Source organism: Gobius niger (assembly GCF_951799975.1).
Source record: "Gobius niger genome assembly, chromosome: 20".
Classification (NCBI taxonomy): domain Eukaryota; kingdom Metazoa; phylum Chordata; class Actinopteri; order Gobiiformes; family Gobiidae; genus Gobius; species Gobius niger.
In genome coordinates this window covers 11,114,585-11,135,290 of record NC_136871.1, presented here as the reverse complement: position 1 = coordinate 11,135,290, position 20,706 = coordinate 11,114,585, and the positions used below count along the sequence as shown (strand labels likewise).

Sequence of the window (20,706 nt, the reverse complement as noted above, 5' to 3'; positions counted from 1 at the left end):
TAATATAAGGGAATGCATCTGCAAACAAAACATCTCAAAATCACATGTTAATTCTTTGTACTTTTATTTTTATAAGAGATTTTATCACTGTCCCACTTTACCACTGTGCTATTGGTAAAGTGGGACAGCCTCATATCGGCAAAGTGGGACAGTGTATTTTTGTGGAAAATCCTGGGTATTAGGTGTTTCTTTATTTACACATCTTCAAATTAGATCAATTTAACTCTATATTTCTTGTTTTGCTCAAGTTTTCTGATGATCACATTTCTGATTGAAGTTTTAACTGTAGCTCTTGTTCACTATGAACCCTTGATCGCCATTTAGCAACATTTCAACATTAAGGTGTTCTTTGTAGTTTCTTAGTTCTTTAATTTAATTTATTTTTTTAAATATCAGCTATATATATTTCTTTGCAAATCTTTAAAACATGTTTGTTCCTACTTCACCAATCAAAGGCGGCTTGAGTTCACAGATTAACATGTGTTTTTTTGGGCATGTCCTTCACCGCACTCATAATTATAAACAAAAGTAAATCTGATGAAGGCACTTTACAGTATGATTCTTCCATTGTTCTGTCACTCTTGTTTTCAGTTTATACCAAAGCTCCCTGTTAGTTATTCCACACTGGAACATGTCTGACAGCACAGGCTGCACATCAGACACAGGTCTATGATGGGCCTATGTCTCACACAACAGTTACAATAACCATTACAACCATTCTTTGTTATTATTATTCACAACCTCTTCACATATTCAAAAAAGTAGTTGCTACAATAATATTAATGTTTTTGAATACAAAAAAGACCATTTTAGTAGTGTCCCACTTTACCAATTACAAGTGTCCCACTTTACCAATAGCACCTCGAAAATTTATCATTGGACCAACCTGTGTTTGAGGCGAAGTTATAACTTCTGTGTTAAACATTTGACTTTTTTTCCTCCACTGGTGTAAAATAGACATCTAAAGCTTTTTAAAAATATGTAACATTAAAGACTTTGCCATTTAATTCCAAACCAAAAATGAGGTGGAAACTGAATTTTCAAAAAGTGTCCCATACCCATGTTCACCCTATTCTTATTCCTAGCCTTTATTTAGGCTATTTATTTATTTATTTGATCTATCATGATTGAAGGGGAATCATATTCTTTCCAAACTGCCCAGGGCAGGCAATAAATCCATGGCTCCGCCTCCACCCCAATAGTAAGGCTACATTTAATCCCCTCCTTCTCTTTTGCCGCTCTCATCCCACTTTGTCAAGGGACCAGTGCAGAACGACTCATGAAAAGAACTAGGAAACCCATGCGCAAAGGGCAGCCCGGATGATGTCTTTAGCGCGCCCGCTCTTCAATGACAGAGTCGCCGCAGAGAAGAAGAGATGGTCAGCGCTTCTGGACTTTGCTGTGTTCTGCCGAGGAGACATGACCTCGTCCCGTTAGTGCCCGTGGTGCTGCTGCTGCTGCTCCACTTTTGTAGTTCTTTCAATTTGGATACGGAACAACGCGTAGTCTTCTCTGGACCCCCGGGAAGTTATTTTGGGTATTCTGTAGAGTTTTACGGCAACGCATCCAGGTAAGGCACAACGCGAGGGCTGAAAGTTAACAATTGAACAGAAATGTTTGGGCATCTGTTGGAACTGCAGCTGTAGAAGGGAGACCTACAACTACATCTGCTTGATCTTACACTCTTTGCACCAGTTCCTCTTGTTGCCATCAGAATGATTGCTTCAAGACTTGCAGAAATTACAAATGCAATCGATCTTCTTGACTTGGTTCATTATTATAGATTAGTCTGGCTCTCAGATTCTTCCACGACTTTAGAAGAAGTTTATAAAGCATTTTCTGAAGCCATGCAGTAACTTTTGACTAGTTGAACTTGCAGATGTAGCAAGCTTTCTCTTCTGCTACTGCAGGACTCCAGGCTTGCACGCTGCAGTGATTGAAAACAGACTTGGAGCAGGGTAATGAAGAAAAGGGGGTTAACTCAAGTCAAAATAGGCTAATGCTGTGAATGGTATGGATGGTGGGATGTTGGAGTGCAGCTTTTCTGTTGACAGACGAGAAACTGCTGAATGAGACACAGTCAGAGATCAAACACTGTCTTTATGGAAACAGCATGTAATGTCACCTGTTTCAGCTTACTCCGGGCTGTGATGTGGAACACACACATTTCATGTATGTCCACATTTACAAGAAACATGGGATGTAAAGTATATAGGATTTTTACAGGCACATCAAAAATACTGTATATAACTGTTGCGGTTGGTATAGTCATTTGTTTGGCTGGCTACAGATGCTGTAAGAGTATACTGAAAGTTGCCTTAGATACATTTGTAAAGACATAGACACAATGACGCATTTTCACCTCACATTTGAGGGCTGGGTTGCACTTTTCTTTACAGCACAACAATAACATGGTAATCGGATGGAAATAACAGAATTATGGGAAACTGGAGAGAATGCAGCTCATACTGTTACCAAGAAAATAGTAGCATTTCCTTGACCGTCTTAGGTTAGAATTTGTCATTTTACCTGAAATGAATTGCGTGTGTTCTTCTCATTCACATGTAGCTACTAACTGCTATAATTATCATAGTATTACACTTTTAGGTGTCATGCCTTTTCCTTACTTTGCTTACTTACTGCGTTGTATTGTTCAGTGATATATGGCTGTAATGCTTTTATGTTTACTTGTTGTTTCTGTTATGCAATGAGAAGTTTGTCTCTGTCCTGCAAGATTCCCAATGTGTTAGTCTTAATATTCTCCCCTTGTAGTTTCTCAAATCAGAACATACTAGTGAGGTTCTTATTCCATTGCTACATCACTACATCTGAGTCCAGGGCCTCGGCGTGTTTGGGCAGTCAAATATGAGAGAGCAGTCACTCAGCCAGCTGTTCTCAGCAGCTCTTGCTTAACATCTGGGAGTTCCCCTGATTGTTACATCACTATTAACCTCAGTGTAAATAATGGCAGCCTCCTGGTGACACACACAAAAATGCGCTGCAATATTATGCGTGTCTTGAAGAGGTTAAGCCCTTTACTTTCACCATGTAGAGTACAGCTCCTTTTCCCACCAGGGTTTGTCCGTGTTAGTTTTAATAAAGGCGCAGATTTCCTGTGTGGAAATTGTCAAGGCCTGTTGTGACGAAAGAGTGGGTCATTTTGTGTGGTAATTGCCCGTGGCGGGTGCAGATTAGAAATGATTTGTACTGATATTCTATACATAGATTAGATAAACGTCCACATTACCTTTTCACCAATTGAAGAGCAGCAACAACCGCTGCTATTCTCTTTCATTCTACAAATTCCTACATTTTATTTGTGCTTTCCGCCTATCACCAGATCATGTGTCATTGATTCCTGAGAAAGCATGGGCACTTTCTCAAGAGTAGAAATTACTAAAGGCACTTTCAAATCATCATAAAATCAATCAATAAAATCAATAATCAAAAGAATGTTGCTAATAATAAAAACGTGCTAATAGAATATATGTTTTTCCCCCTCACCAAGCTCAATGCACTCTTTCCCCCGGAGATGTTCATACCCCTGATTAAGAAACACTGTGGTAACTGTTGATCACTTCGATACTGATTTTAAATTTGTCTTAAACCCTACTTTATCTCTGCAGTGCTTTGGGGATCAGGCAACTCATTATTATTGATATTATGAATCAATCCGTGGCCTGTTCATATGACTACTTTTTACTCGTATTGTGCGTAAACAGCTGACAAATTGACTTGTTGGTGAGAGATTGTGTTTTCCTCCACAAACTATTTCTTGAGTTTGTCATGCATTCGGAACAGTTGCTGCACTGTCTGGCTGTGACGAGTTGCTCTTTATTTTCACTACCTCAAGTACGTGCATCACTGACTGTTGAGTTAGCAAGACAATTTAGCCCTGTCTAGCTATGGGTGAGCAAGACTCGACGGTCTTGGGCACAGGAAATGACTGTAGCTTCCTATATAGTCTTATATAGTCTAACATGTTTGAGTCAAGAATACTGGCTCATTCAATTTCAATAAATTAATCCTACTAACTGGAGCATCACTTAATGAAATTGTGTTTTGCCCTCTTAAATAAGTGAACATCAGGCATTAGCATTGCTCATTATCTGGATGAATTTATTTCACATCATCTCATTTTCTGTGTGTGTTGCAAGACCGCTATTGTGTTCTGTTTTTGGCAAATTGAGATTTTTGACTTTATTTTACCATTACTGCAGTGGACTTCCTTCCACGTAATAGCTCTAAATGTGAGTTTGTTTTGAGGGCTATTTATTAAAGGCCATGCATGCACCCATCATGTAGATTGGCCTATAACTGTGATCTCTCTAGACAATGTGGAAGCAGTCCGTCTAATCTCTGCAAATGTCATCAGTCACTGTCCACACTCAGCCAGATGCTTTCAGCAGACAGCCTGAAAGCGCAGTTCATTTTGAGACTTACACGCATGCCAAGATAAACACATTGGTATTTATTGTGGAAGTCTACAGGCACGATTCAGAAAAATGACGGCCATAAAGTAATGATGATGTTTATGTGGTTGTTAGACAAAAGTGATGTGAAATGTGTTTTTTACTTTATATTTTGTACTGGATTCAGTCTCTTTGCATGTTATAGATGCACAGTGCTTTAGTTCTTAGATATTGATGGATAAAGATAAAGATTGGCATGAAAATTGTTATACTAAATTTAAGGCTGAGTAATATGGTGTCACTGTCTACAGAGTAATTTGGTGTCCACAGTTTCAGGGTTTCAGGTATTATTATTATTATTTTTTTTTTTACAATTAATCAATTTATCGCTTGGCTGTGAAAGTTGAGGACCTGTTGACGGACTTTGTTGGGGGCTCGTGGTGCCAATTCTGCTTTCTGATTGGATGAGACACATACAGATATGTTATACAATGTACAAAACACTAAAAAACAAGCCCTAATACTGTTCAAAAAGATTGAACTATAATATGCACAATACTGTATACTATCAAACTGCAATATTAGACAACACAATGTATTGCAAGAAGCCACAATAAATCGTAAAAATCTTTCAGAAATCCTTTACGAAGTGAAAACAGAAAAATATAGCCTCTAAATAATAAACAAAGTTCAGTTTCAGTCATAATGTCCCAAATGTACTTTGATTTGAGTTGTGTTTTTACTCTTGTTTCAGTTTCAGTGTCTTGGTTGGAGCCCCAAAAGCCAACACCAGTCAGCCCCACGTCACTGAAGGAGGAGCCGTCTACGTGTGTCCCTGGAACAAGTCCAACTGCACAATTATCGACTTCGACAAGCACGGTAGGCAGCCTCGTTATATCGAGATTCAGGGGAAGTCATTCTGCGTCTTTGTCACCAAACAAATAGAGCCAAAAGTCCGGCTGGAAAAAGTCACAACATCACAAAGCTGATAATATTGTACTCAATAAGCACATTATTTAATAAGTGATAAAGTAGATGTGTCGGGGTAAATGTAACTCCATGTTAAAAAAAAAAAAAAGATATAACAACTGTGTTAGGTGGAAATATAGTTCATCATTTAGTCATTTTCTTTTAACAAATCTTTATTCAGGGCTTATGTGGCATTACGAGTGGTGGTTGTATTTTCTAAATTAAAAAGCCAGGACAACGTCATCCAGTATAAGTGGCACACAGGTTCTACCCAAAAGGACAGAGGCAACATGTTCCTTTTACATATAATTTATTTCTATGCTGTACGTTTATCTTTCGGTTCTTGTTTACATTGCACATTTCACATTAGCTTTCAGTTGACGTTCAGTGGACAGTTTGTACACATTGATCTTCAGGCACATCAAAGCAAAACAGAAACAAGACAGCAGCATGGAGACCAGGTCCATCTAAATACAGATAAAGGGTTAGTTTAGGAGCATTTCTTTTAAAACAAAGGGTAAACCACAAGACAAGGCAATCCTACCATCGCACGCCCACATCTAGCTTCCCTTGGTTTATTCAGACCCCAGGTTAAACCCGAGTTAGTGACAACACAGACACTTAAGAATGAGGAGAGGAGCGAGCGGTAACTACCTGGACCCGTCGAACACAACGCACGCCCTGAGCACAGGCTGAAGCGTGTCAAATTTAATCCTTTTTAATGCCATTTTAATGCACAAACACTATGTTTTAATGTCATAAACAGGAGATGGCAAATTGGTGATTTTATTTCTTTAGATTTACAAACATGTCATAAAACAGGGGTAACAGAATTGAGCAAAATTGGAAAAGCATTGGGTGAATTTCATCCAAAGCTGCAGCTGAATATGTTCTAGACCATAATTTTGGTATTTTTTATGAAGTTGTACAGAAAAAAATGTTGAGCAATGTCATATTATTTGGTTAGCCACTTTAATGCTATTTAGCGACATTGGACTTTTAATGCTTTTCAGCAAAAACCTATGTCTAGCCAGCCATAAAACTTACTTTGAGCATCTCACACTAAGCACCACTGCGCTGACCTGCAGGTTAGAAGTGTGGCTCCCGTCTTTCTTGCCGCTGCTAATCTGCGGTAATGCGTCATGCTTAAACGTTCTCTTTGAAGTCCTCATTATGTTTTAGTGGCAGCTTTCCCTCTCCTCCGCCCGCTCGTCTACTGAAGCTCTTATTTTGGGGGAGCGGGCCGTGTTTTCACTCCAAACTTTGATTTCCTGCTGGACTTGGGCCCGCTGTAGTAGCCACTGTTAAATTAAAGGTTAGGGTCATTAGGGGAGGAACAGCCTGAAAATGGTTCAAAAATAATCATCTCCATCAAACATGCAGGAAGTGATAAGGACACACTGTTTATAGATCAGAGGCCTGGCCTTACCATGGCGCTCTCGCTTCCACTTATCAGATTGTGCATAAACTGGGGATATAGGCGCAGACCTACATACATAAATACACATGGCAGAGGTATTTACAAACTTTCTCTGACCATGAAGTGTGATTTAGAGCTTTCAAAGGCAACAGGAAGGTAAATATACTCACTCACAGTGCTTGTTTTTGCATTCACTGGTGCACTTCCTAATAGCGTGGTGTACCTAAGGACACTCGCCAAACTCAGCTGAAGTCTGCTACATACATCAGTGACATGGAACAACGTAAAACCAAGTTAGCGCTGCACTGTGTCAAAGACTCCCAAGAGAGAGTGTGAAAAGATCCCATTGTAATAAAACTACTGTCTTCATGATTTATGTGTGTAATGAATTCTCCCAGGGATTAGTTGTGGCATGCAAAGAAAATGTTTTTTTTTTTTTTTACATATAAAGATGTGAACATGAATACATAGGATTACAAATTATTGCTGAATACTGGATTTGTTCTTCCTTTTTTCACTGATCCATTTGCATTTAGCATTTAAGAAATGAAGGTTAATTCATTCTTTAAAACTTTGTTTATGACACAAGTGCAGGAACATGACCCATAGTTAAAGGTGCACTATGTAACTTTTTGTGTGAAAAAAACGTGCATATTTGACCTTTTGGTGACTCAGTGGTGTTATAGGTGCAGCATGGCACCTTTGCTTTCCCTCACAGTGGCCTCTATGCTCCAGAATCAATTGTTTTGACGTTTTTGGACAGTTTCTGGTATGAACCCCGAAAAACAATTGATCCTGTAGCGTTATAAAGGCCACTGTGAGAGAAAGCAAAGGTGCCATGCAGCACCTATAACGCCACTGAATCACTAAACGGTAGAATATGCACAAATATGAAGGGTTTTTTTTTCACAAAAAAGTTGCATAGACATCTTTAAGTTAAAATAAATAGAAGGTATAAAGCAATTACAGCAACATTGAGTACAGTGGAGCACAGTAGAGGTGTCACAAGTAGCGCTATAGGAAAGAAAAAAAGGGACAATCGAGGAGGAAGATTCAGAAGATGGTGAAAGACTGCTGTGGAGCGGAGGGAGCTGTTCAGGTGGAGGTGGAGGAGCTGACCAGTGCAGGACACCACGCTCTGAAACAGGGAGAAACCCAGGAGGCGGTTTTCGAGGAGAACAGCCACATTTCCTCCGGTTTCTCTTACCTCCAAAAACACGCTGCTCAGGTTGGCCCACAGTGGGGCGCGCTCAGTCGGGGTATGTGGGTTACATTAGCAACACAGCCCATGTTTGAGCTCTTTGAAGTCGGCCGTAGCATTGAGGATGGATTAAGAGTGCAGGCCCAGGCGACATGGCAATAAAATCCCTATGTTAAACACCCAGGACACGTGGGGACTGCGTGTTCATCGCACATGGAGATCTGTACTAATGATAGACGGATCCAAAAATCACACTTATGGCTTAGAGTCAACGTCTCTTTTTAAATCCAAACCCAAAATAGCATGTAAAAGTACAGAGACCAATTAACCTTTGCTTTGCTTCCCCAGGGGATCGCTATTTTTATATAAACGATGAGCTAACTCAGGTCGAATTCAAGTCCCACCAGTGGTTTGGAGCTACCCTACGTTCCCATGGCAACAACATACTGGTAAGACTAATCCTTGTCTCGAGCCCAGCCTACAGTATATTCATGAGTTACTATGGCTTTTTGACCTTTTAAAAATACAGTATCGGTCAAAAGTTTGGAAATTCTTTTTTTTTTAAGTATTGCTTTTTTTTTAATTTCAAGACCATTCAGTCAATCAAAGTTTATTTCTATAGCACTTTACAACAACACCAGGAGGACCAAAGTGCTTCACAGAAAGATAAAACCATTGTACATTTAAAAAAAGAAAAAAAGAAAAAAAAAGGAATACAGAGTGCCTGGATCCTGTCTTTTATTCAAGTACATTCTGGCCCTCAGAGCTCGATGAGAACCTGTTTCTTTTTTTCCTCCTGCCTACAGTGGTGATCTAGCGAGCACTCACAACTTTCTTCTCTGTTCACATATGGAACTATGTTTTTAAACAAAAGAAGTTGAAATAGATTCTTCAAAATTTGGCATTGATTACTGCTTTGCACACACTGTTGAAACCCATTTCAGATGACCACCTTATGAAGTAAGGAGAATTTAAAACATAACACGTATGTTCAGTTATTTCACCCTTTTCTGTGTCGTGTTCATTCATAATTTAATGCCTGAGAATCACATAATGTTTCACTAGCAAGGACCACGCCACAACAAAGTGCAATTAAGATTTAATTCACCAGGTTATAGTGTGAAACTGGGCGAGACTGTGGGTGGGGACTCCGTCTCAGATGAACCCAGCTCCTCGGGACCCCGCCTCTAAGCAGAAGAATCATTGCTGAAATAGAACAGACATGAAGGGACGGTGGCGTCGACAGTTTCAAACAAACTGAGATGACGAGGCTTGGCTTGGTTTATAATGGCTCATGGGTAATTAGAGGCGTGGTTAGGTGAAAGCAAGCGTGGTTGGTGTGCAAAGTGTGATAGGTTGAGGCGTGGTCCTGCTCCTGAAACTAATCGATAAATATTGACTGATAAATTGTGTTGAAAATAAAGAAAAGCCAATACATGAAAAGTGTCCAAACTTTAACCACTACTGTATAGCACATCAATGTTTTAAATCGTTTATTGCTATGGCATCGATTCTACTGTATTTTGACATCACTGGAAACCATGTTTGATCATCTGAATGCCCGGACTATCTTTATCCACAAAATCGCACCGTATGGACTGAACACTGTCCGAATTCCAGAAGTTTTGGGAAAATTTGCAAACATTGTCCATAGACCAATATTGGCAAGAAACTATAAAAAGTAAAGAAAACAGTTGTGGAACGACTCCCATTAGCTGCGGGATCACTACTGATTAATGCATCTAAAACACTGATGTATCCAAATACTTTTATCTGAACGATGACCCCAGTATTTGTTTGTTTGTTTGTTTATTTATTTATCAACAGTGTACAATTACATTATGCTCGAGAGCAAAGATGACCGTACCAGACTGTAGCTTCACAAGCTAATTTCCATCTGTAGTCCTTGGGGGAAAGTGTCATAAATATACAGTGCAGTCAGGGGTCATTCATCAGCATCACATTCATAACAGATCACTCAGTCTCTTATTACATTTCATCCTCATCCTCATCATCCTCATCATCCTCATCATCACCATCATCAGCATCACATGTAAAGAACACAACAATATTCTTAACCTTACATATTGTGTCCTAATCATAAAAGTCCATAATTTAACATTTTAAAACCTAGACTGTTGGTTTATTATTTATGGCATGTGCAAGGAAATCTCTGCAGTTTTCATTAGATAGTCAAGCTAGAAAATAATAGACGTAAAGTACAAGACAGTTTTACAAATGTGATCTTGAGATTTTACCGTAAAACAAAACAATAAAGCATCTGTGTTAAAGCACATTTTTAGTATGCATTTTACTGACAAATCATGACACATTTATGTCCCCAAACAGCTCTTGTCAGCAACAGATGATTGTCCAGCTGTGTGTGCCAACTCTAGTCATATTTTTCTGACTCATCTGTCCTTGATCAGGGGAGAGCAGAAGTTTACAAAAGGCTCAGATATTGTCTCATGAGGTGTCTCTGTTTCAGGCCTGTGCGCCCAGGTATTACTGGAGAACCGAACACGACATTCCTTTTGCAGATGTTACAGGAACCTGCTACCTCTCTGTAGACAGCCTCCGATCATTCGTGGAGTATGCCCCCTGCAGAACAGGTGAGTAGGTCGTTCATGAAGCTGTAACTGGATAAGAAGCACTGTGTAATCCCTTCAGAACAAGGTATTTACAGTGGACTAATAAATCATTCCTTCTTTTTTCCCCCCCCGTTTGTGGAGAACCTGGGAAAATCACTCTGCTTGGTCTGTGCATGTTTCTGACTGGACATCTTTGATTTACTTAAAGGCAGTGTATATAGCGTGCACTTTAAATGGTTTATAAAGCTCAACCTGTGTGCTTTAAGCTGCATGGACACAACGGTTGTCGACATACAGTACTCTACCTCAGAATCTCAAGAGTTAAGTCTCAGAGCTTTAACTACAGGAAGTTTGTGCTTGCACTAATTACAGCAAGATTAGGGAGAGCCCTTTAATGTTCATTCCAAACTTCTGGATCATGTAAATGTTTTTGTAATTGTAAATAAATCAACATTATAATTGTTTCCAATGAAGTCAATTCAAATCAAATTTGATTGTGTTTACCCTATATCTGGTGGAACAGATGGGTCATGTTCATTTAAAAATGACATAAGAAGTTTAAAAAAAAAGTTGTAGAGTGGGTTTTCTCTGGTTTTCTGCTTAGGCAAAAAAAAAAATGGCCGGTATACATACATTTGTGTATTTCTCATAAAAAAAGTGACTGCACTTTGACTAACCATCACATAAAAGTCATTGTTGCCAGAGTGGGGGTTTTGCAACTAGTTTTTTTTCATACAGTACTTTTTACTTCTACTTGAGCAACATTATAATGAAGTATCTGTACTCTTACTTTACTCATACCACTGTAAATCGTTAAGTGATTTGGTGGGATTAAATGTGTTTTCTTCCTTGCTTCTTTTTGTGTTGAATGCATTTTGATATGACCATGTGAACCATGTGAAGTTTTTGTCTCCCCTGTGCTCCATTGTTTCAATGCCTTGCCTGAAAATATTATAATTTTCATATGATTTCATGGTTTTACTCCAAGTCATGTCTTTACTGAAACATGAAACAAACAGCTACTCAGTTACTCACAGTACTCATGTTTCTCCAAGTACTGTTTTACTCTTAGTGTTAATATTTGGGCTACTACTTTTTACTTCTACGTGAGTAAAATCTTTTTAAAGTAATGCTAATGTTTCTGGTACTTGATTTGGCTACTCTTCCTGCCTCTGATTCTTGCTGAGGAAGCCACTAAAAAACAATTGCATTGAAACAAATAATTAGTTATTTTAGAAACATTGTTGTATCTGTAAATATTGGACATTATCCCATGTTTTGCAGAAAGACATGGACCTGCTGGACAGGGCTACTGTCAGGGTGGATTTAGTGCAGACTTCACCAAGGTAAGAGAAACATTTGCTGTGCTAATCACATAGTTATAGTCAATATTTGGACTGAGCGGCTCAGAGCTGAAGAGACAAGCTCCTCATCTGTGGCTGCTGTTGTATTTCAGGATGGGAGGGTTCTGCTTGGAGGACCAGGCAGCTTTTACTGGCAAGGTGAGCGCACAGGAATGTCCAATAGTCAGGATCATTAGCAGACACACTCCAATGGATTTGGATGTGATAACAGAGGAACACGGTCAATTTACCCTGTTTTTAGCATACTCCACTGTCTTTAAAGCCTGCGTAACACTCTCTGTATCTGCCTGACCTCTGACCTGTCTGACCCCAGTGTGACCTTGTTATTCTGTAGGCCAGCTGATCTCTGCCACCTCTGAGGAAATCGTCAAGGCTTATTATCCCTCTTACTTCCTGCTGTTTGTGAGCGGGCAGAAACAAACTAGACAAGTTCAGAGCAGCTACGACGACAGTTATCTCGGTGAGGAAACAAATAATGCCTTCATATGTGTTTTGAAAAATCACGACATTACTCGAGCAATAGCCTTTAGATTATTGTGCATTTTAATTTTTTGTACAAAATCACATTTGTTCTACAGGATATTCTGTGGCTGGTGGTGAATTCAGTGGGGATGGTGAGGAAGGTGAGGTTTACAGTAAATCTTGCTCCAGTCTTCATTGTTCTTTTCATCATAAGTCTTTGTTGAAACCTTTGCAGATTGTTTTATTCTTGCACAGTTTCCCTGGATTAAGAAACTCTCAAATTCCTGAACTACTGACGAGCAATAACTCAGCTCTTTCACACGTTTCATAACATTCTCATTGTGACTTGATTTAAAAGTTTTCCAAATTTAGATAAATGTTTTGAATTTTTTCGGACAAGTTCTAATGTTGTTTGCTCAAGCTTTGAATTGACTTGTTTGGAACAAAGGCGAGAGTCTTTAATGTATATCCTTGTCTCTTACTCTCTTCTCTACAGATCTTGTCACTGGGGTTCCCAAAGGACTCATGCTGTATGGTCTTGTAAGGATGTCTTTTACTCAGACATTCATAACATTCTCTATGTAAGTCAAAGCTTAAACAAATATTCGCTCATCACTTCAGGTGTCTATATTAGACGGAAAGGATCTTTCGTACCTGGTGAACTTGACAGGAGAGCAGGTATGTGCATGTGTGGGGTCCTGATGTTACATGACGTGTGTAAAGACAAGCAGAAGATGAAAGAATTTGCCCAGTAGAGTTCAGACACATGTGGAGGTCAGAGGTCAGCTGACAGCACCCTCGACTCCTGGAGGCTGTAGATTGAACTTAGAAACGGCTGTATATTGTATGGATTCAACTTGTTTCAAAACCGATGAATCATGGATGCCCTGGATGCCTTTAGATTATAACTGTATTTAAAAATGTGATGAAAAGTAAATGACAGATAAACAACACATTTTACGGGTCAACAGTTATCGTCAGTTTTGTGATTTATTCCATTTTTTTAATGTAAAAAATATATATTTTTATCTTTAGTAGGTTGTGTCTGTGTAGGCTCTCAGTCCTACAGGAGTTATCCATCTTCAATGAAGATTCTTGAGTCATCTTCTGTACTCTGTAGAAAGTGTAGAACGTTTCCCCTCTCATCCAAAAGGTTTCGTCAGCGACAATAAAGTTTAAGCTCAGCCCGCAGACTGGGTATAGACCACTGGGAGTAGTTTATTTTGGCTAAGCCCCTCCCATCTATTGACAGCTACTCTCACCTGTGGGTAAACACCTTTGTAGTTCCAAGTTAACCTCTCTGTCCTCAAAGGAGTGGTTGGTGGCTTTGAGGAGGAGGTGAAGAGCCGACTGAGGGCCGCTTCTGCTTTCCCTTCGGTGTTGATAAAGCCTCTTCTGTAGCTGTTGTTTGGTTTGAACTAATTTTTTGTCTCAGTGTGTTGTTCACTGGTTTGTGGTACACTGGAATTCTGTATCGCCTAAAAAATATCTGAAATTTCTCTGAGACTCCAGCTACATAGTGCAAGGAGACTCCCTTTCTTCTGGGCTTTAAAGTCTGTCTGTCCTGTTCTTTAGGTCTTCATGCTTTAGTGAAAGACCAGTTAGGATAGCCACAGCCTGAGAGGGCTCTGTGGACTTGTTGCTCCTCTTTGGTCTCCCTCTGCACTTATAGGCACCTGTTTAGCTCTGTGTTGGAGCGTCCTGATGACCCCGAGTTTGTGCTGGAGCGGATGGTTGGAATCAAACAGCAGGTATTTGTCAGTGTGAGTGGCCTTTCTGTCAGTTTTCCCCCTATGATCACCACACAGTCTAAAAAGGCAAGTTCTCCTTAGCGTCCTCTTAAGTAAATCTAATACAGCTACAGAGTACAGAAGATGACTCTGGAACCTTCACTTAGTATACTACACTTAGTAGTATATTTAGATTTTATAAGGGATATTGTACGATTAAGTCCTTTTCGAACAAAGCTTTACTGACATTTTTAAAGGAATAGGCCACCGTTTTTACATACTAAGATATGTTCTTACCTCACTTTAGACGTGTTAATACATCCCCGTCTGGTCTTTGTCCGTGCGCTCTGCCAGGCAAACGGAGCACATACGCAGCCTCTCCCACATGTTACATAGCTCCAAAAAAGCTCACGATAGAAGCTACCAAGCTCTTCCACGTGTTCCCTATTTAAATAAAGTTACGTGAAGTGTTTTCATGCGAAGTATATTTACACAGAAATGTAGCATGTCGATTTTATAAGCAAATAAAAAGGGGGACTATATTGTGAGGCGTAATGATACGAGGAGTAAAACGTCCGCGCAGTAACTCCTAAAGGTTATTGACGGAAGTGAGCGGGGGAAGTCTTTAGGAGTTACTACGCGGACGCTGTGCTCCTCGTATCATTACGCCTCACAATATAGTCCCCCTTTTTATTTGCTTATAAAATCGACATGCTACATTTCTGGGTAAATATACTTCGCATGAAAACACTTCACGTAACTTTATTTAAATAGGGAACACGTGGAAGAGCTTGGTAGCTTCTATCGTGAGCTTTTTCGGAGCTATGTGACATGTGGGAGAGGCTGCGTATGTGCTCCGTTTGCGTGACAGAGCGCGCGGACAAAGACCAGACGGGGATATATTAACTCGACTAAAGTGAGCTAAGAACATATCTTAGTATGTAAAAACGGTGGCCTATTCCTTTAAGCTTGAGTTAGTTTCTGTGGCATAATTAGGTCTTCAATAATATTGTTTCAATTTCAATATATCGAACTGCAGGTTTTGGTGTCGTGACAGGCCTATAAATATGCTTTGCTATTTTGACACATATCACTAAATCACATTTATTAAATTGAGTTGTCTTTTTTGTCAATGTATGTAATAGTGTCAACTCATAACCTTAAGTATAAGTTGAGTCCACTGTAGTTCTAGATGTAGCATTAGCAGCAGTATTAAGAAGTAATCGTTGTAACGGCACATCACACACCACACAACATATCCATGTTTATTTCTGATTTGAAGTGACTCTACCTTTGCTTGAGTACGTGCTTTTTGAGAACTTCTGCTTTTTAACTTCAAAATCTATATTTACCACAAGCTCACTCCACCCACGTAGTTCCTTTACAGTATTAGTACCAATGAGTCATATGAAGCTGGGAACTTTAGCTCACACAGTGCCACTTTGAGCAGCGCTAAAATAAAGTCAGCAAATGTTATTGTTGGCACTTAGAGACGAGCTACAGCCGTGTCTTGTGTTTCTTTACCTCCTCTGTGTGCAGTTGACAAAGCGTGTGCACTTGGGACGCTGGCTGTGTGTGTGCTTTCATGTGTGTGGGGTCTTCAGTCAGGTCCCTCTGTGGCCTGAGGGTGCTGAACACGCTGAAGAAACGCACGTTGTACACTGGTGAGGATTGTTCAGAGTCAGCTGCAAAAACACCCTCAAAACAGAAACTCACAAAGATCTATTATATCAGGCTTTTCACCCAGATTACATTATTAGCTCTTTTGGTTAGTGCACACATAGACAGTACTGTGTGTGTGTGGATGTTGTACTACGTCCCAAAAAGAATAATTACCCGGATCTGATGTAAACTTACCTGCAAAGCTTCGCTGCTGCTGGCAAACCTTATGTTCTGACTATATGTATTGATCCCTGTACCCACAATTGGTGACCAGAGGTAGCGCATCTAAAGGACGAACTGCTAAATCACCATGAGACAGTTAAACGAATAAGTAAATAAAAAACAACAACAAATATATAAATAAATAATATAAATATGTCATTATCTATTTACATATAAAGTAGTGAATTTTGCAGAGCTCCAGAATCTTGAATTGGTTGCAACCTAAGTTTTATAGATGCTGCAAAAGTGTCCTACAAGTAGGATGAAAAAATATATCCAATGGAACTTTAAGCCTATTCACTATAATGGGATTTACTGATTTTAACCTGCTATAGAGCTGACGTCAATGCTATTCATAAATATCTGATCACAAAGAAAGATCATTTACGCTGGACTTTCTTTTGTAATGCTTTTCCGACTAGGCTAATTTTCAATCTATAAATAGCTTAATTTTGCCTGGAGAAATGGCGAGCTACACTACCACTCAAAAGTTTGGGGTCACTTAAGATGTCCTTATTTTTTAAAGAAAAGACAAACATTTTTCAATGAGGATAACATTAAGTTAATCAGAAATACAGTCTAGATATTTTTATTGTTGTGAATGCCTATCCTGGCTGGAGACGGGTGATTTTTAATGGTACCTACATAGGTGAGCAGAGGCGCATTTCTAGCAACCATTGCTCCAGTGTTCTAGTGGTACATTGTGTTAGCTTATCGTGATTAGAGAAGCTATAGAACTGGCGACCTCAAACTTTTGAGTGGTAGTGTATATTATTATAATCAGGTGTAAAACAGTTTTGGGCCTTTTATCTGTTGTTATTTCAGCAGGAGATTCAGATTTTTTGCTGCGTTTATCTGTGGAACTCTCAACAGTTTGGTCCCGGAAGTAGCTTATTATTGTGTGCGATGTCACACATAACAGCCCTATCACTTTCCCCATAAATACAAAAAACAACATTTATCTCTTTTTTCTATCTTATTTTTATTGTTTATTATTTTCGCTGGTCTTATGTTTCATGTTGCAACATTGCACTGAAGAACAGTTTGTGAAACCTTGCACTGGCAATGACAAGTATTCTTATGCTCTATACAATACTGCACCAATACCAGTAGTGGTACTACTTATACTTTACAACTACTTAATGCAGTATCCTTGCTCAATTGAGTTTCACTGCACTTTTTATGGCAACTATAACATGCTATTACATTGTGTGAGTGATATAAGAGTGACGGCTCCTCTCATCCATCTAAAGACCATTGTGGATGTTTATAGCCTCACTCTCTTTTGAATTCATGGCCAGGCATTTTTTATATGATTTACAATGGAATATGTCAAGGATCATTGTTCCCTTTAAGGTCTCAGTTTCCCATAACTGTTTGTCTTGACTTGATAGGTTTTGAGGCTTTATAGTACATGCTGTTTGCTTTATTTCTGTACATCTGAGGCCTTCAATTCAATGATGTAGTAGTATCGGGCCACAGAAATAAAGGTTTGCTTGATCAGAAGTAGTAGATGCGTGTGGTCTATTTTAAAGCTTGTTTTTCGCTGCCTTTTTCGTGTTGTCCTTGTAAACTTCAAATGAATAATACCTCAGTTTGATGTGGCGCAAAACAGTGGTTCTTAAGTGTCAGCGCAGGAAACGAACTTTGTCCTTAGTCTCGCTTTGATTTATGATGATTGAGTTGTTTTGAATGCGGGGGCAACCGGGAAAAAAAGAGCCCGGTCTTGTTTTTCACTAAGGTCCCCAGACACTCGAAACACTACAAATGACTTTGAACTCGCCACCAAAGCATGTAACCTGACCCTAATTTATCAAACATGGTATGAAATTGAAGCGGAAACCTTTCAGTAAGTTATGAAGGGGTTAAAGCGCCATATGTGCGGACCCCCTACATTTGTCAAAGCTCGTAAAGGCCGAAATGTTAAGCTCCATGAAGGAGAGATAGGCCGGGCTCCAGGGGCAATGCGGGATATTGAAAGAAAAGCTCAAAGAAATGGTACAATATGGACAGGGAAGGCGCACCAAAGCGATCCATGCTCTGTAGTGTGATTACTGGCTGACTGGGTAATGTGTTCCAGATGGGCTCCTACTTTGGCTACACGGTGGCAGTCACAGACATCAACAACGACGGGTGAGTGAGAGACGGATGGGGACGGCAGCTTACAGAGAGATAAGAGCAAGAAGGGAGGTGAAACTTTGAGCGGAGGCCAATGAAAACAGAAAGTGCATGAATGATGACCTTAGAAGGGAGGAGGTCATCGGGGAGGAGACGTGGAAGTTTCTCACACTAGGATTTGTCATTCACCAGAAAGTTCTTAAAATTCCCCCCCCTAGTCAAATGATGATGCTCGGGACAGAATTACAGTTTCTCTATGCTAAATTTACTTTCACTTCCCTGTAGTTACTAAATGTTCTCAGGCTCTTTTATTCCATGACAGAGTTAGTGAACCTTTTAATCACCACCTGAACCGAGCACAATATCTCCAGTTTGGCATTACCGTAATCTAAAAGCTCCTTCAAAATAGCGACGGAAATGAGAAGAAAACAAAGATGAAAACGCATTTAAAAAAAAGCCACAAAAGAGCAAAGAAAAGTAACAAAATAGAACAAAAAAGAGATGAAAATACGACAAAAAATGGACAAAAAGCCACTGAAGAGCAAGTGACAAAAGAGCAACAAAAAAAGCAATAAAATGTGATAAAAAAGCAATGAAAGTAAGTCAGTAAAGTAACAAAAACAACAAAAAAGTGGCAGAATTGTGACGAAAACGCCACAAAAAAAGCAACAAAAGAGCATCAAGAAACAGGTAAAAAGTAGATAAAAAGTGACAACAACACGGCAACAACGCGAGGAAAAAGATCCGTTTTGTAGGTCTTAGCTTTCAAATGAGCAGCTCCAGTCAAGAAGCTTCTGGAATTGGATAATGTTGAACTGGAGAAAATGTGCTCGGTTAAGGCAAGAGGTTAATGTAAATTCAAATAAAAACAAGGAAGCTCTTTGTAAGTCATCTGCAGCAGAGTTGGAGCTGACCCGAGACCACTCTTAATAGTTTCTGCTGTATTTACTTCAAAGTTTGATCAGTTCACATGGTTTCGCTCCAAAAACCGCATCACCAGCTACGTGACGACAATCAGCTGTTCGCCAAACGTATTCCCATAACAACGGACATCAGAGCCCTGTCACGTATGCACTTCTCTGATATTGTATTACGCTGTGGTGAAAACCCCCTTAGACTACTGCAGATGACTTTTTGTTTTGGATTTGGTTTGGACACAATAGATACAATAGAAGTGCTTGACGTGTAGAAAGTGAATCCCACAATTTAAACTTTATGTGAATTTAGCTGTAGCGATCTATTGAAAAAAAAAAAAATGCAGAATTTATCTCTGTTCTCTATAGCCTGGATGACGTGGTTGTCGGGGCCCCGCTGTTCATGCGCCGGGGGCCTGCCGGGCAGTTGGAGGAACTGGGCAAAGTCTATGTGTATCTTCAGAAAGGACCCCTCCGATTGGAGCCCAGTGGCACCAATCCCGTCGGATCTCAGGCCTTCAGCCGCTTTGGCACGTCCTTAGCTCCACTGGGTGACCTGAACCAAGATGGATTCAATGGTAGGTACAAGGATTAAACAACTCAGAGCAGTGAAGTGCATTAAAACTGTCTAACGCATTGCTCTGAGTTGTTTAATCCGCTTATACCATGGTCCCCCAAACTGAAACTGTTAATTTGGGCCTTTTTTTTGGGGCCGTTTTTTTTTTTTTTTTTTTTTTTTTTGAAGTACTGGACAGGAGTTATTTTACTTTTTATGCTGTTTTACCCTAGGGTCGTTCCAGCTTAATTGTTTATTGTTACTATGGAAACAGCTGCAGTGGAGTGATACAGAACGGGATTTAAGTGTTGCCGGACTAACTGTGCGTTATACAGTGTGACGTCACGACTTCCGCTTCTGGGTACTAGCAGACCGGCAATTATGCAAGGAAAAAAACTCTTAAAAACAACCATCAATATTTATGAAACTCAATGGAGAGTTACTGAACCTACTTATTTCTCAGATTAGTCAAAAATTCTGCACCTACTGCTGAAAAAGTAATATTTACTAAAGTCACTACTTCCGGGGTTAGCGTAGCGTATTACTTTTATAGCAGTAGGTACAGCATTTTTGGCTAATGGGCCTGATAAATAAGTATGTAAAGTAACTCTCTGTTGTGTTTCAGAAATATTGATTGTAGTATTAAAGAGTTTTTTTGTAGTTTATCGCACATCTGCGGACCCGGAAGTAGAGCTGTGACGTCACAACTTAACAAACAGTTTTAATGCACATCAGTTTAGCATTAGAGTTCTCCCTGGCCATGGTATAAATATACGCTTGTCTTACTTTTGAGTATTTTGCTTTGGACTTACGGGCTTATCATTCTCAATCAGATATTGCTGTCGGCTGTCCGTTCGGCGGAGAAGACCAACAGGGACAAGTTTTTATCTATAACGGTTATGAGGAAGGCTTGGAGGACACGCCTACTCAGATTCTCTCAGGCCAATGGGCATCCAGCTCATTTCCAGCGGGCTTCGGCTTTGCACTTCGCAGTAACAAAGACCTGGATCAAAATGGCTACCCAGGTTTGAAGCACTCCCCATCGTACAATGACCTAAATCCCTGTGGCTCTTATGTCCTTTGTG

The 20,706-nt window shown here is 39.7% G+C and overlaps 1 protein-coding gene across 1 annotated transcript in view; it reads left to right on the top strand.

Annotated features, from left to right (window-relative positions):
* Positions 1-1,180: 1,180 nt before the first annotated feature.
* LOC306979724 (integrin alpha-5-like) overlaps positions 1,181-20,706 on the top strand; it is a 39,925-nt gene continuing 20,399 nt past the window's right edge. Inside the window, exons 1-14 of the mRNA XM_079578821.1 lie at positions 1,181-1,570; positions 1,911-1,958; positions 5,167-5,291; positions 8,351-8,451; positions 10,491-10,614; positions 11,878-11,939; positions 12,050-12,095; positions 12,292-12,417; positions 12,536-12,580; positions 12,916-12,959; positions 13,041-13,097; positions 18,114-18,166; positions 19,435-19,643; positions 20,455-20,646. Coding sequence (XP_079434947.1) covers positions 1,377-1,570; positions 1,911-1,958; positions 5,167-5,291; positions 8,351-8,451; positions 10,491-10,614; positions 11,878-11,939; positions 12,050-12,095; positions 12,292-12,417; positions 12,536-12,580; positions 12,916-12,959; positions 13,041-13,097; positions 18,114-18,166; positions 19,435-19,643; positions 20,455-20,646 — 1,426 coding nt within the window. The 5' untranslated portion in view covers positions 1,181-1,376. The remainder of the gene's footprint in view (positions 1,571-1,910; positions 1,959-5,166; positions 5,292-8,350; positions 8,452-10,490; positions 10,615-11,877; positions 11,940-12,049; positions 12,096-12,291; positions 12,418-12,535; positions 12,581-12,915; positions 12,960-13,040; positions 13,098-18,113; positions 18,167-19,434; positions 19,644-20,454; positions 20,647-20,706) is intronic.